This window comes from Tribolium madens, unplaced genomic scaffold (assembly GCF_015345945.1).
Source record: "Tribolium madens isolate multiple individuals breed KSU strain unplaced genomic scaffold, Tmad_KSU_1.1 Scaffold_20;HRSCAF=117;Tcas5.2_LG4, whole genome shotgun sequence".
In the NCBI taxonomy this organism is placed as follows: domain Eukaryota; kingdom Metazoa; phylum Arthropoda; class Insecta; order Coleoptera; family Tenebrionidae; genus Tribolium; species Tribolium madens.
Window position 1 is genome coordinate 3581837 of NW_025400985.1, and position 13802 is coordinate 3595638.

Consider the following 13802-nt stretch of genomic DNA (forward strand, 5'->3'; position numbering starts at 1 on the left):
ACTTATTTCCTAAATAATTATGATTTCACAGTATTTTTTCTTGGAATTTAAACACACTGTGAGCGACACCTAGTAGCTAGTAGTAAATGTAGCGTAGCGAACCGACAAACCATAAGCAGTTCTTTGCAAGTAGTTTCAAGAGATCCTATGTTCACGTAACCTTCTAATTTTAATACAAATTGTTTACAACCACCAAATTATTACTATTTGTAGATTATTAAATAAAAAGTAATATTTTTATGCTACACAACTTTTGTATAATATACCTACATATGTTACCCATCTGCCTACTTCCTGAAACACATCTTAAAATAATGTCTCTATCGAATTTAAGTAGATTAAGTTAGAGAAATCGCAAAAATCGTTGAGTGGAATATTATTAGGGATTTGATCTCAAATATGCCTTATAATCTAGAAATTCATTTAAATTCGCAATGCCATTGAATGAAGGAATAATTTATTTCTTTTTAAAGCAGATTGATTAATCTTGTAAGCTTGAGTAGTTTTATGCGGATTTAAGAATTTTGCAATTTCAGTTCTAAATCGCCCGATTAATTGTGGGAATTATTCGAAATTCGGAAAGTAAAATAAAATCAATGATGCAAAAATTTATTGCAGTTTACAAGCGATTCCATTTATAGTAACGTCCGCTTTTGAAACTCCTCGTGTCACTTTGATATTTCTTGCCTCGAATTCGTCGATAATGGCCTTCAATGTCTTACAGACAAAATCATTTATACTAAGTTTTATTGTTTTCAGCGACTTCAAGTTATTTATAAGATTGGCAGCGTTTAAATTCGACAGATAGTTGTCTTTCAGATTAATTTCCTGAAGCTTGTTCAAACCCTTGAATGCATCGTCTTGAACGTACCGAATTTTATTACTTTCCAAACTTAAAACTTCCAAAGAATTTAACTTTGTGAAAACGTTCGACTCGATAGACTTGATTTTATTATTAGACAAATCTATTTTTTTAACTTTGACTAAAACGGCGATGCTTTCAGGAACACTTTCTAACTGATTGAACGACAGGACAATTTCTTCCAAGTTTATGAGATCGCTAAAAGCGCTCCTTTCTATGGTTTTAATTTTATTCGCTCCTAAATCAAGCATTTTCAGATTGGTGCAGTCGCGAAACACTCCATTAACGATGACTTCTAAACTATTGTGATTCAGGATCAGTTGATTCAGTTTTGGTAAACCTTCGAACGACCCAGGCTCTAACTTTTTAATTGTGTTAAAACTTAAGTAAAGACTGCTGACTTCGGGTAACAACCGAAATGTCCCTGACGGGATCTCCTCAATATTAGCTCCCTTGAACTGCACAAAGTTTCGATAAGAATTCAACTTCACAGGATGTCCACGGGAAAAATTTGCAGTGTCGCATTCGGTTGTTGCTACGGTTAAAATGCATTTTTGAGACGAGGAACCAAAGTAGCACACAAGCAGCACAAACAGCAGGAGAATATTCTAAAACAAAAATTTCAATAACTGATTTTGAGCAAACAAATGATTACCATTTTATAATATTAATCAGAGTCAAATAGTTATAAACACAGGATTTATCGCTAAATAATTGTGTTATCAGTGTTGACCCACGTCTGAATTACATAAATAAACGTTAAATATTTATTGATGCAATTACAAATACAGGGTGCGATAGAACTCGCGCCCCGGAAAAAAAATTCAAGTAAGGTAAGTTACCAGGAACGTTTAAAAAATTCTGTCAAAAAATTTTGACATTTATTTTTTGACATTTGACATTTCTTAACGATACTGATGATCTTGTATACGTTTTTTACAATTATTTAGTAAAGATACAAAAATTTTTCCAATAAAAGCCACAAACAACATTGAACAGAGTTACTATTTAGAAAACAGCTTCCTTGTTTCCTCTTTTAAGTCTATAGCAAAAAACTTTTATTTTATTTTTTTCTGATTTAAAAAATATATATTTGTAACAAAATATTTTTTATAACTATACTTAAAAAGTGAAATACATATTTTGTGTGATAATAGTTGACCATGGAAAAACTATTTCACTCCAAATGTGTAAATAATAATCAATAAGAGTTTTGTGAACTGTAAAATAGATGAAAATATAGATAAAATTATAAAGATTTAAAAAATACGATACGGTAGAAGCATTGAACAAACATCCGAGCCTCAGAACAAAATTATTACACATTTTTAAAAAATCAAAAAATAGGGAAAACAAATGTGTCAACAGTCAACAGTCAATTAGAAAAAACATTTTTTTGATGATCTAATGGAGGTAGGATAACGTTTCACATAGACGGAATTTGGGTATTTGAATAGCCATATCGTCATTTTTGTGTCATATAAAATATATTTTATTGAAGAATTGAAGCGGCTTTTTTTACAACACTCTATGCATCACTAGAAGTTGCAATGGTAATGATAGCTTGTTTAAAAACAAAGAAATGTTATTAGTCGCCAATAAGTTGATATACAATTTATTTTGCATCTTTTTCATCACTTAGTACTTAGAAAACTCTTTCATTAGTGACACTGGTTGAATATAATATAGTTTAAATCCTTTTAGTTGAAGATGCAACATTTTTTCATGGCCAACTGCAAACAAAAATCAAAGATAATTTTTTGCTAAAAATGTATTATAATAATTTGTTACAAATATATATTTTTTTAGATAAGAAAAAAACAAGCTTTTTAAAAATGACATAGCCATGATTCCCATTTAAAAAAATACAAGTTTATTTTATTACAGCTAAACAAACAAGTGAAAAAAATTGTTAACTACATTATTAAATTCTATGTAAAAAAGTGTCCTTATTTCAAATCTGTGTCTTCTATAATAACGAAGATATAAATTTTTTTAGATTTCGCTAAAATGTCAATTTTTGTCTATAAGTCGAAAACAAAAGACGATAGCGGGATGCGGTTTTAACCAATATTATTTTCTCAAAAAATGAGCCACAGAATGTATTACTCGTTTTTGGCTAAACCTCTTAGTTTCGGAGATTCCCTATTCGGACATCCAAAATGCAGCACCCTGTACATTCAGAAGCATTTAGAGATAATTTTCAAAGATTTAGTGTGTTACTACTTATCAGAATTTTTTCTAATATGTTTGTTTGATCAAAAAGCATTACGAATGTTAATTTAAAGACTTACTAGTAACTTTAAGCTATTAATTATCCTAAAAAAATTACTCAAAAATTAAGCAATACAGAAATTTACCACTTTGTTACTCCAACAATTTGCTTTCGCAGTAGGTATGTGTGGTAGAACTTTGTAGTTTTAACTTATCAGGTCTTTGAAAACAATCATGTTACTTTGCTGTTGTTAAAAAATGTTTTTTCAAAATACATTTATTGCATCTTTATCAAAAATAACTTTTAGAATTGTTGTGTAACGTTAAAAATAATAACGGGTGTTTATTTATACCGGGTGGGGCATTCGTTACGCCCAAAAAGAAAATCCCCACTTCTAATTAAATAAAATTGTTGAATTTTTTCACACTTACCTGGGCATTAGTAAGGTACATTCTCTAATTTTTTGGTTATTTTTCATTCACAAACAAAGCCAAAAAAAAAATAAAAAGTAATTTTCTCCCAAAAAATTTAATTCTAATTTTTATACTGACCTACGCAGATTCACTTCCTATAATTGTTTACAAAATCAGAAAAAAAATACCAATTAGATTTTGAATTAAACGCAATTTTCCATCTTAACTTTGAAAATCATTTTTATTTATGACCTGCTATTTGTGCCATCGTAAATTTAGGTGGTGACAATGGGGAACTGCAGTTTGGGTAAGATTCCAAGGTTTACAACAAAAAGGCCCTTTAAAGCGGTCGGCTACCAGTAAATGATTCTTTTGTTGGCAAATTATACCATTTTGTCATAAATCACGGGTCTGGTTTGTGTTTAAATAAAAAAAAAGAGATTATTTGGCTAACCAAGTCAAAATTTAAAATTGTGATATCAAAGTTTGATGCGCTGACAGGTACAGATTCATTTAGTGTAAAAATGTTATAGGTAAATTAACAGAAAGTATTCATAAAACACGCAAAACTGTTACGGACTCATTTATTATCCAAAGAAATTAGAAAAATTTTCAAATTATACCCTATCAATAATTAGTTAGGGATATGGAATATCGCCAGTTTTAATTAATTTGAAGTCGCGATTTATCAAGTGCGCGTAACCGATGCCCCACCCGGTATTTGTCGTCAAATCTATCTATGAAAGTTTGATTGTGAACGAACCATCGTATTGAAAGTTATTAATATGACATTTAACACCTCGCCGGGCGTATATCACACTTATATCACCGCCAATTATAACGCCAAATTTAAATAATGTAAATGTAGTCTTTGAATATCGTATTGATAAAGTGATCAATAAAGGAAACCACGAAATTAGTCGACAACACAAAAAGGAAGTTTGTTTGTCTTCAATTCCAATAAATAAACAATAAAGTAAAATAAAAGAACGAAACTAAATTTATAATCTTTTATAATATACAATTAATGAGACTAACAAAAACTTGAATTAATTGAACTACAACACTTAATCTGGAATATCCTACAGGTAACTAACTACCTATGTACTAAAGCTTTTTGTTAAATATTTAACACAATTTTGGTCTTTTTTTGGCATCCATTTGCTTTTTAAAAAGACTTTTTCTATGCAACTATTGCACATTGTGTATTTCTTGACGAGCTGAGTTTTCTGGCGTTGAAAACTTCATAGTTATTGTTCCTATTTCTACATTTTTATATAAAAAATAAGTGATAGCGTATGACATAAGTGAATTTTTATTTTGAATTACGCAAATCATTAAAGATCAGAGCAGTCATTATGGGATTCAAATGTGCATATGCATACGACAGTATAATTCAAATAATTTTTATGTTTACAACATACAACTTTTTTTTCATCATTTTTACAGCTAACTATAAAAAAAATATTTTTTGGATTTTTTTGATGTTGCATTACCAGTTTCACTCTGTTTTTCGAAATTATAATGAGATTTTTAACTAAAAAAAGCAATATGAAAGATATTTATTGTACTTCTGAATTTTACTAAATTTTTTGATAAAACATTCACCTATTTTATAATGGGTTTCGGGCTCAACAAAATTCTAGAGTCGGATGCTTTATTCTCAATGTCGCGATGCTGCAACGTTGTACGATGATAGCATCTTAATAGAGTATAATAAACTTTATCTCTTTACATTTTGAGAGTTTTATGGATCTTTCTTTGAAACAACAAAAATGCTAATGTGCATTTCTACTCTGTTAGATTATTATTGGACCAAAATAGTAGAAATTAAAACTAATAACTCAAAAACTCAGTCTTGTTCTAAAACAGATTTATTTGAAACGATTTTTCTAAAGATGAGCTTTCAGCAGATATGTCTTCCCGGAGATAAAACTTGACATGGGACAAATTTTGTGATTTTTAGGTTAGTGCATCTTTTGTCAAAAGCGTTTCAGAGTTTCCTCTGAAAGGTTTTGGTTTATAAATTGTTCCAGGAAAGATAGTAGGAATTAGGTTTTATAAAATATTGATTTTAATTTTATAATATTATTAAAGCATACATATGGAACCCATACCAAAAATAAAATAAATAAGAGATGTTTTATGTTACGTTTCTAATGTTATGTAGTGTGAACTAAATATACGAGTAGAAGTTTAAATTGGAATAAATAAATGAGAAGAGCTGGAAACCTGTAAACAATATTCCCACATAACTGATTAAAATGAATTGGATTTTAATAACTTTCCTCGAAACAAGATGGAAAATTAGTTGAGCGTAATCCTCGATAAGATTTTCCGGAAACGCTCAAATTTGCATATTTCCCTCTTCAAGTTTGTCAACAACACTTGTCTTTCCGTGATTAACTCGTATTCTAGTCGCTTTAATTTTTTGCTAATTGTACGTCTTGATTACTGTCGGAGGATTAGATAAGTAGCGGCGATTTGTCGTAGGTAAATCGTGGAAATCCCGTATTCGCAACCCTATCTCTTTACGTCTTTAATGGAATACGTAAAGACAAATTAAAATGTAGAAAGGTGAAGATACCGTCTAGATGTCTCTCGTATTTGCAGTCGGGGCATTCTGCATCCTATTATCTATGCAATGCTGAATAAAACATCTACCAAGAGAACGGTTTTCTGTTTTTATTTCAATAAATTGTGTGGTCTGGAATATAAACTATCCTTCTTCAATTATGAGCTGTATCGGGTCTCCTAGGTCAGGCTTTGTGCTCTGGCTTAATATTTTTTCTCCAATATGTTCTTTGTCTTTGCGTCTCGTAAATTTTCGCTTCGGTTTTATTCGGTACGAGGGCTTGCAAAAAGTTCTTATTAATATTTCACGTTCGAAAAGAAGTTTGAAAAATTGGCGAAATGTTGGTATATAGCGGAGCTCGAGCCGATCGTAACAAATATTCTTGCAGACATGATGGACTGTGGGAGAAGCGATAGGGAGGCCACCTGACGCTCAACGTGGAAGCCTTTACAAGAAAACTTACGCTCCGATTCGTCTCTCCAATCCGATTGGCAACTAACGATCTCGATAGCTGCCTGATTCTTGATTTCAAAACCCGCTAAACTAGCTACATCTTCCTTTAAAATCTAACGATATACGAGCCAACTTAGAAATGTATAGAAACTTTTACCATGTGATGTAAATAAACCGGACAACTAAAATTTTGCGATTTAACAATATTTTTATTATTCTTTGTCGGATTTCGACGAATGTTTGTTCGACTTAAAGAACGAACTTTGCAGAACATTGTAATTTAATTCAATAACATTTCTAGTTTTGTCTTGTATATTTTACACCTAAAAGACCAGAACACTGTCTTTTTCCTTTTTTTATAATGAGCTGTAGTGTGCAACAGACAAAATTAAGTTTTTACTAATTTTAGATTATTGTCCGTTCTTTTCTGAATGAGGACCAAATTGTTTCAAAATTTTATCCTCTGGTGCCCCAGAAATACAAAGCATTGAAAAAGACGTTGCTTTTCTAATGTTACTAATTATTCGTTCAGAAAGTACGCTGCATAAAAAGGTAGTTAAACCGAAAATTATTGCTTATGTCACCAAAGAGCACAATTACACTTGAGTGCAACAGAAACGCAAATTGATTTATTTTATAATGTAATTTGGCCTGTTAATAAATGCCAGTTTTTTGATGTCACAATTCACAATTTCATAATTGTCAGGTAAGTATCTTCTAAACTTCTATCAAGTTTTTCCATTTCGTTTTTAACACTGACTATAACACTGCACTGGCAAGACGATATTTCTTTGATAGTTTTCTAACAACCTTTTTCACACTATGTAAATCTCTGAAAAATTTGACAATATTGTTTTTGACATTTTGCCTTGTTTTGCACTCAAGTGTACGTCTTTGAACACAAAAAATCTAAAAAACTTAGAACTTCAAAGGATTACAACAAGTAAAACGGTTAATTATTGAAAGCTTCCATGCGCCTATTTTGGCACATTTGGTCTACTTAATATAAACATTCATTAAAATTGGAAATGCAATGCTTTTTTTGAAAGTTTATATCTCTCATATCTCAAGAATTAAAGTTATGGAAAATGTGGTACATAATTCAGAAAAGAATGAGCAATAATCTGAAATCAGTAAAAACTTAATAATAATAATAAAGCACTGTACACGTATGTATAAGTAAATACAACTCGGGAGGCGAAGTCTAGCAACTGCTATTCATACTTAACCCCTTAAAAAAAGAAGAAAAATTATTATTTTTTTTAATTTAAAAATTAAAGTTTAACTAAAATTAAGAAAAACTATTTAAGTAGAAATAACAGAAATTAAAACAAAAAGAAAATAACAAAAAGCAAAAGTAAAAAACTAGAAGTTCAAAAGATGTATTTCGAAAATTGTTCACTGAAAGTTTTTCTTTAAACAAATGAGAAGAATTGTATAACTTTATTGAGAGAGATCTCTTTTAAATATTGCTGTTTTAAACTTTGGTAATGACAGGTCAGCAATATTACGAACAGAAACTTGATGACAACTTTTTCTCGAATGAAATATTTCACGGAGATAGGATGGTGAAGCAGTAATTAACATTTTATATATGAACACTGACAAGAAATAATTGTTCTTTTATTTTTTGAGATACATGGTCAAATTTTCTTAATTTCTAAATAAAACGAGATTACGAATTTTGTAATTTTTGTAATTTATATTTAGATTGATAATCTAAACATGAATAATAAATAATGAGACCATAATTAAGGTTGGAAAGCACCAATGACTCGCATAGTTTTTTTCGAAGTTTAAAATTCAAAATGTGATAATTGGAATCTATTATAATTCCAAGATTTTTTACACTGTTTGAGATACCTATTTTCAAACTACCAATTTTGAGATCAATTTCCGAGTTGATTTTGTTATTTCTTGTGGAAATGCAAATTGATGAACATTTACTGGAATTTAAATTCAAACCAACACTTTTAGACAATAAGAAAATTTTATTTAGATCTTGATTAATAAAATTGCAAGCTCGTTCTACATCATCAGGATCAAAATGATAATACAACTGTATATCATCTGTAAAGGCATGGATGTTAACATATTTTACCGATTCTAATATTTCTGCGCTGTATATTAAAAATAGAAGTGGCCCAAAATTGAACCCTGCGTAACATCGGATGTAATATTTCCTGCTCTTGATTGTGTAACAATTTGTTTCCTATTAGTAAGATACGGATTAAAAAAAATGTTGAAATGTTGTCAAAACCATAAAAAAATAATTTTGCACATAAAAGTAAGTGGTCTTAAATTTTTGACACTTCAAAAATGTCAAAAAAATAGAAATAATGTGTGAATCTGATATTAAATTGTTGAAATGGAGTAGTGCGCTCCCTCAAAAGTAAGAAAAACTAAACAAAAGCAATTTAATATTAATTTAGCAAAATATTATTCGTAACTTGACAATTTGAAAGAAAAAAATCCCGGTATTTTTGTAATATTAAACGTTGGCAATTCTGCATATTACCGCCCAAGAGAAGTAATGTTGTTACTTCTCATGAGATATAATGACGTGTTTCCCAACCTTTAAAAGGTTGGTGATTGTGAATAAAGAAATCATCAATTTTTTTATAGTTTTATTCTAAATTGTAAAAATTTTATAGACTTATACTCGCGTATGGATATTGCAGGGTTGGATTGGGATAAAAGCTAATATCGTTTAAAGTGTCGTGGGTGTTACGGGGCGTCAATAGTGCGTTAAAGAAAGAAACGTAAATGGCAAAGAAGATGAGGAACAGATTAAACGATTCTACGTGAGAATTTTGGCGATCGTCGAATATTGAGGAGGTATATGAGCGGAATCCAAGATTAGGTTAAAAAAGAAGTGATCTTATTTTGGAAACAGATTATTATAATATGTAAAGAAGGTGGATGAATGCCGCGCACGAACTGTCTCTGTATATGTACTCGTCGTTTTTTACCGTCTCTTCTTTATCCCATTATTTGGTGGAACGGCAACATGTCCATTCGCATGTAAAATCCTTGTATTAAATCCAACAAGATCGTCATGTAAATTTTAATTTCGCCGCTGTGGAAAATCCTGAAAATAAATTAACGCAGTAATTAAAGCAGGATGTTGCCGGATTCGTTTCCCTAAACAGATTCCTTGCAGTCTCTGGAATTATAGGGGGCAAAAGTCGGGCGATAAGCCCTCAAGTTTTAACGGCCGTGATATCCGCTGGCCACCCATTCAAGTAGCTGAGCGCAATATTAGCTGCTGATGGAGCAATACCCTACGTGTTATTGCAAGCGCCAGCTTGTGAGCTTTTAACAACGGCTTCATTATAAACAAACCCATATTTTCGGACACATTCTTAACACACAAACGAAATCAAGGTCGACTTGACTTACCAAAAATACAAGTGGCTCAAGAATAAACACCAAGCCACAAAATGATTATAGCCTCTTTGTTTGGGTATTTGGAAATAAAAATGAAGAGGATTTTATCGGCTTTTTGACTGGTAGTATTCAGAAAGTAGGTACTAACCGACTTTTTCTTATTATTCAGTAAAACTCAAAAAAATTTATGCAAAAAGATTTAGTATTCAATTTTTCAACAAAAGGACGGATATTTTTTTCAAGTTTTAAAAGCAACAAAAAAAAAACAGATTATTTTTCTACAAGTGATCAAAACCATCGTGTTATTTATTGTAACGCGGTACAAATATCTTTATTCTCTTATAAAACGTTGCCACCTGGTCGTTTAATCTCTTTTTCCTATTATACGAGAGCTTGTCGCTTCTTTGTGAATAAATTTTTGGTGATATTATGTATAATAAGTTGTTTAAAGTTTTGTTTATACCATGGGCGCCGACTTTTTATACAGGGTGGGCCAGAACTCGCGCCCTGAGAAGAATGCTATATAATGTAAGATACCAGGAACATGGAAAAAAAACTTTTAATTAACGCAATTAATTTGAGAAGAGTAAAATTAGAGTATGCGAAAGCTAAGTAGTCTCAAAAATTAGTCAGTATTAGTTCTTAATTTTGTTATAAATTTTCAAAAATATATATATTTTTAAATTTCGATTTTTTTTAATATAACATGCAAAATTGTAAAAAAAATTGCTTTTGAATTTTGATGAAGATTACACAATGTTCAGAAACAATTATTTCCTTTAATTCTTTTGAAAAACTTTGACCAATCGGTCCGAGGAAAACAGTTTGTTGTATCGATTTAAAAATTTAGAGCTTTTGGCTGTAAAAAAACGTAGACACATTAGTCTCCCCCTTAGTATTTGTGAATAACCGGTGGATTTACTACAACAACAAAAACAGTTACTTTTTCTCTTTTCTTTAATACAATATGCGAATAAAAAAATTTTTTTTTCAAAAAAAATCATAAAAATATTTTCTAGAAAAGTTATTCCAGTTTTTGAAAGTGGAAACTGTCTTTACATTCTCTGTGTGGTCATTGGTTGCTGAGATATCGATGATCAAAGACAAAAGTACCCATTTTCATTAAAAGTCAAATATGTCAGCGGCAAATTGACATGAGGAAAACATAAAAAAAGCAAATTAAAGCTGAATGAGCAAACTATCTGGCCCATGCATTGATTTAACTAATAAAAATTTCCCCAAGTCCGTGAACCAAAAAAAAACCAAAAAATTACAGTTTTTTTTCCTCTCGTTATTTCTTAGGATTTCGTCATAAACGTAGCTCAGAATTTTTTTGCCAAGAGATCTCAAGACTAAAAACTTGAAGCTTCAAAATGGATTTTTTTTAATATAAACACAATAATTTTTCATTGAGGTACAATATTTTAAAAATCATCAAAAAATTTAAGATTTTTTTTGTTTCCCAATTTTTTTGTAATACATAGTATGTAAAAAGTTAATGTAGAATGTTTTGTTGTTTTAAAGTAAACTGCTCCACAAAAGTTAAGGAAGTCGTATTATTTTTACAACAATCAAATTTTATTCTTCTAAGCCTTGTGGAATCCAGCAAAAACAAAAAAGTAAAAAGATATCTGTCTTTATCTTGCTTTTAATTAATTATTGATTTATATTTTAATAATTCATTAATTTAATTAATTATTGTAATTATTGCACACTTCCTTAACTTTTGTGGAGCAGCAATTAATTTGAAAAATGGAAGAACAAAATAGAAAAACATAAAATAGAAAAATACAAAATTTAAGATGTCTTTGACGGTAAAAATGATTTAAAAAATGCAACGTTACTAAAAAAAGATTAGAATAAACACGAAATTTCAAATATTATTAAGAATTTTATTATTTTTTTACCGTAAGCAAGAGTACATTATTAAAAAAACTTAATGGGTGCATTTGAGAACCAATATCGGACCATGAAAAATAAGATTATATTCAAGACAATTAATTAATCAGTAAATTTTCTGTATTTATTTGCAACGTGTATGCTTGTACAATTATTATTATTGTAAATAAATGCACTATTTATTAATTATTATTTATTTATTATTATTTATTATTATTTATTTCACTTATATTTACATTAAAATATTAGCTCAAAAATCCCCAAACTAAATAAAGGGGATTGTTTATACTATTTATGATGTTTTTGGTGAAAATAATTGTATTGAGCTTTGAGCAAATTTATTAAACATTTTTTCAGATACAAATTACAAATTATTAGAATCCCTAAAGAATAATTTGAATTATATATAACACGTATATCATAACAATGTACAGCAATTTAATCACATAAAATTGAGTAAGTTAAATTCATTTCGCTTCTAACTGTCTCACAACTGAAATTGTTTTTTCTTAAATAAACTTGTTTGAGTTTAGGTAAAGTTTCAGTAAGAAATACAGATTCAGTTTTTGTGAGGTGATTGCCTTCTAAATGAAGTTCCTCAAGATTCACTAGTCCATTAAAAGCGTTATCTTCAATAGTGTTAATCCGATTAGATGATAAATTTAAAATATGTAAATTGCTTAAGACATAAAAACTCGAACTATTTAAATGTTCTAAATAATTCAAGGATAAATCAAGTAATCTCAATTGTTTTAAGTTTTCTAACTCGCTAGGTGAAATAGTTCTAATAAGATTATGTCGCAAATATAAATTACTTAAACTGTTTAAACCTTTCCAGTTAATATTATTTACAAATTCGATATAATTAGCAGATATATCAAGAGTGTTCAAATTGCTACAATTAGAAAAAGCCTCCTCTTTGATGTTTGAAATTTTGTTACCCATTAAACCCAACACTTTTAAGTGAGTCAAACTGGAGAAAGCCCCTTTCTTAATTTCCCGTACTTCAGAAGTGTTGAAATAAAGACCTTCCAGATGTGTCAATCTACTGAAAAAGTTTGCTTGCACCACTGACATATTTCCATGAAGGATACATAAGTTGGGTTGGTTAACATCAAGATGTGGTCCATGTTTAGGAGTTATAAATACACATATAGTTACGTTAGTTACATCATTGTAATTCCGACAACTCGCCGAAATTTGGGAGGCAACTACCAAAAAAGTTATCAAGCTCAGATTTCGCATGGTGGTAAAACTGAAATTAATAAAGTTAGGAGAGAAAAACAGGACGTTTTACTTACAGCAGCGAGTTGTGATTCGGTTTAATTAAAGGTCCAATGGTTCAGTGATAAAGATAAGTGCGTTTAACCTTGTTAAAGATTTATTTATTCCGATTCGGTGTAAATACGGGACTTTGGAGCTTAAACGGTCGAAGCGCGAGATTAAAATTTCATCGGTAAAAAACGTTCTAAGGGAACATTTTAAAAGTGAAACAAAAATTTTTCTTAAATTTTTTGGTGATTTTTTAAAGGCTGTAATTCATCTAAAAATTGTTGTATCTGAATTTAAAAAAAGCATTTGAAAGCTTTAAGTTTCTAGTTTTAAGATCTTTTGGCAAAAATATTTTTTATGCGACAGTTACCACACAATCCTCATTAATATCGTGGAAAATTTTTTTTAATTTTCTTGTTTTTGTTTTTGGTCCACGGACGTCGGGATTTTTTTTTAGTTAAGTCAATGCATAGGCCGGATGGCATGTTTGTTCACCTTTAATATGATTTTTTCATATTCTTTTTACGTCAATTTGTCGTTGAGATTTTTGACTTTAAATGAAAAAAGATCCTTTTGTCTTTGATCATCGATACCTCAGCAACCAATGACCACAGAGAGAATATAAAAGTAGTGTTAAAACTGGGATAACTGTCTTTTATAGTTTTTAAAAAATATTTTTTTTAACTCAACATTGATTTAAAGGAAAGAGAAAAAAGTATTTTT

General features: G+C 29.7%; 2 protein-coding genes across 2 annotated transcripts; both read right to left on the reverse strand.

The window, feature by feature from the left end:
- Positions 1 to 595: 595 nt before the first annotated feature.
- LOC123005389 (leucine-rich repeat transmembrane neuronal protein 4-like) lies at positions 596 to 1579 on the reverse strand. Its single transcript, XM_044399115.1, has 2 exons — positions 1518 to 1579; positions 596 to 1470 (listed from the first exon to the last, which is right to left on the reverse strand). The coding sequence occupies exons 1-2, from the start codon at positions 1518 to 1520 to the stop codon at positions 610 to 612; spliced, it is 864 nt and encodes a 287-aa protein (XP_044255050.1). The 5' UTR covers positions 1521 to 1579; the 3' UTR covers positions 596 to 609.
- A 10549-nt stretch (positions 1580 to 12128) lies between these two features.
- LOC123005386 (insulin-like growth factor-binding protein complex acid labile subunit) lies at positions 12129 to 13212 on the reverse strand. The gene is made up of 2 exons (XM_044399110.1): positions 13109 to 13212; positions 12129 to 13062 (listed from the first exon to the last, which is right to left on the reverse strand). The coding sequence occupies exon 2, from the start codon at positions 13050 to 13052 to the stop codon at positions 12246 to 12248; it is 807 nt and encodes a 268-aa protein (XP_044255045.1). The 5' UTR covers positions 13053 to 13062; positions 13109 to 13212; the 3' UTR covers positions 12129 to 12245.
- Between the last annotated feature and the right edge of the window lie 590 nt (positions 13213 to 13802).

Excerpts from the sequence above, each read along its gene's own strand:
- LOC123005386 (XM_044399110.1), bottom strand. The coding sequence starts at position 13,052 with ATGCGAAATCTGAGCTTGATAACTTTTTTGGTAGTTGCCTCCCAAATT.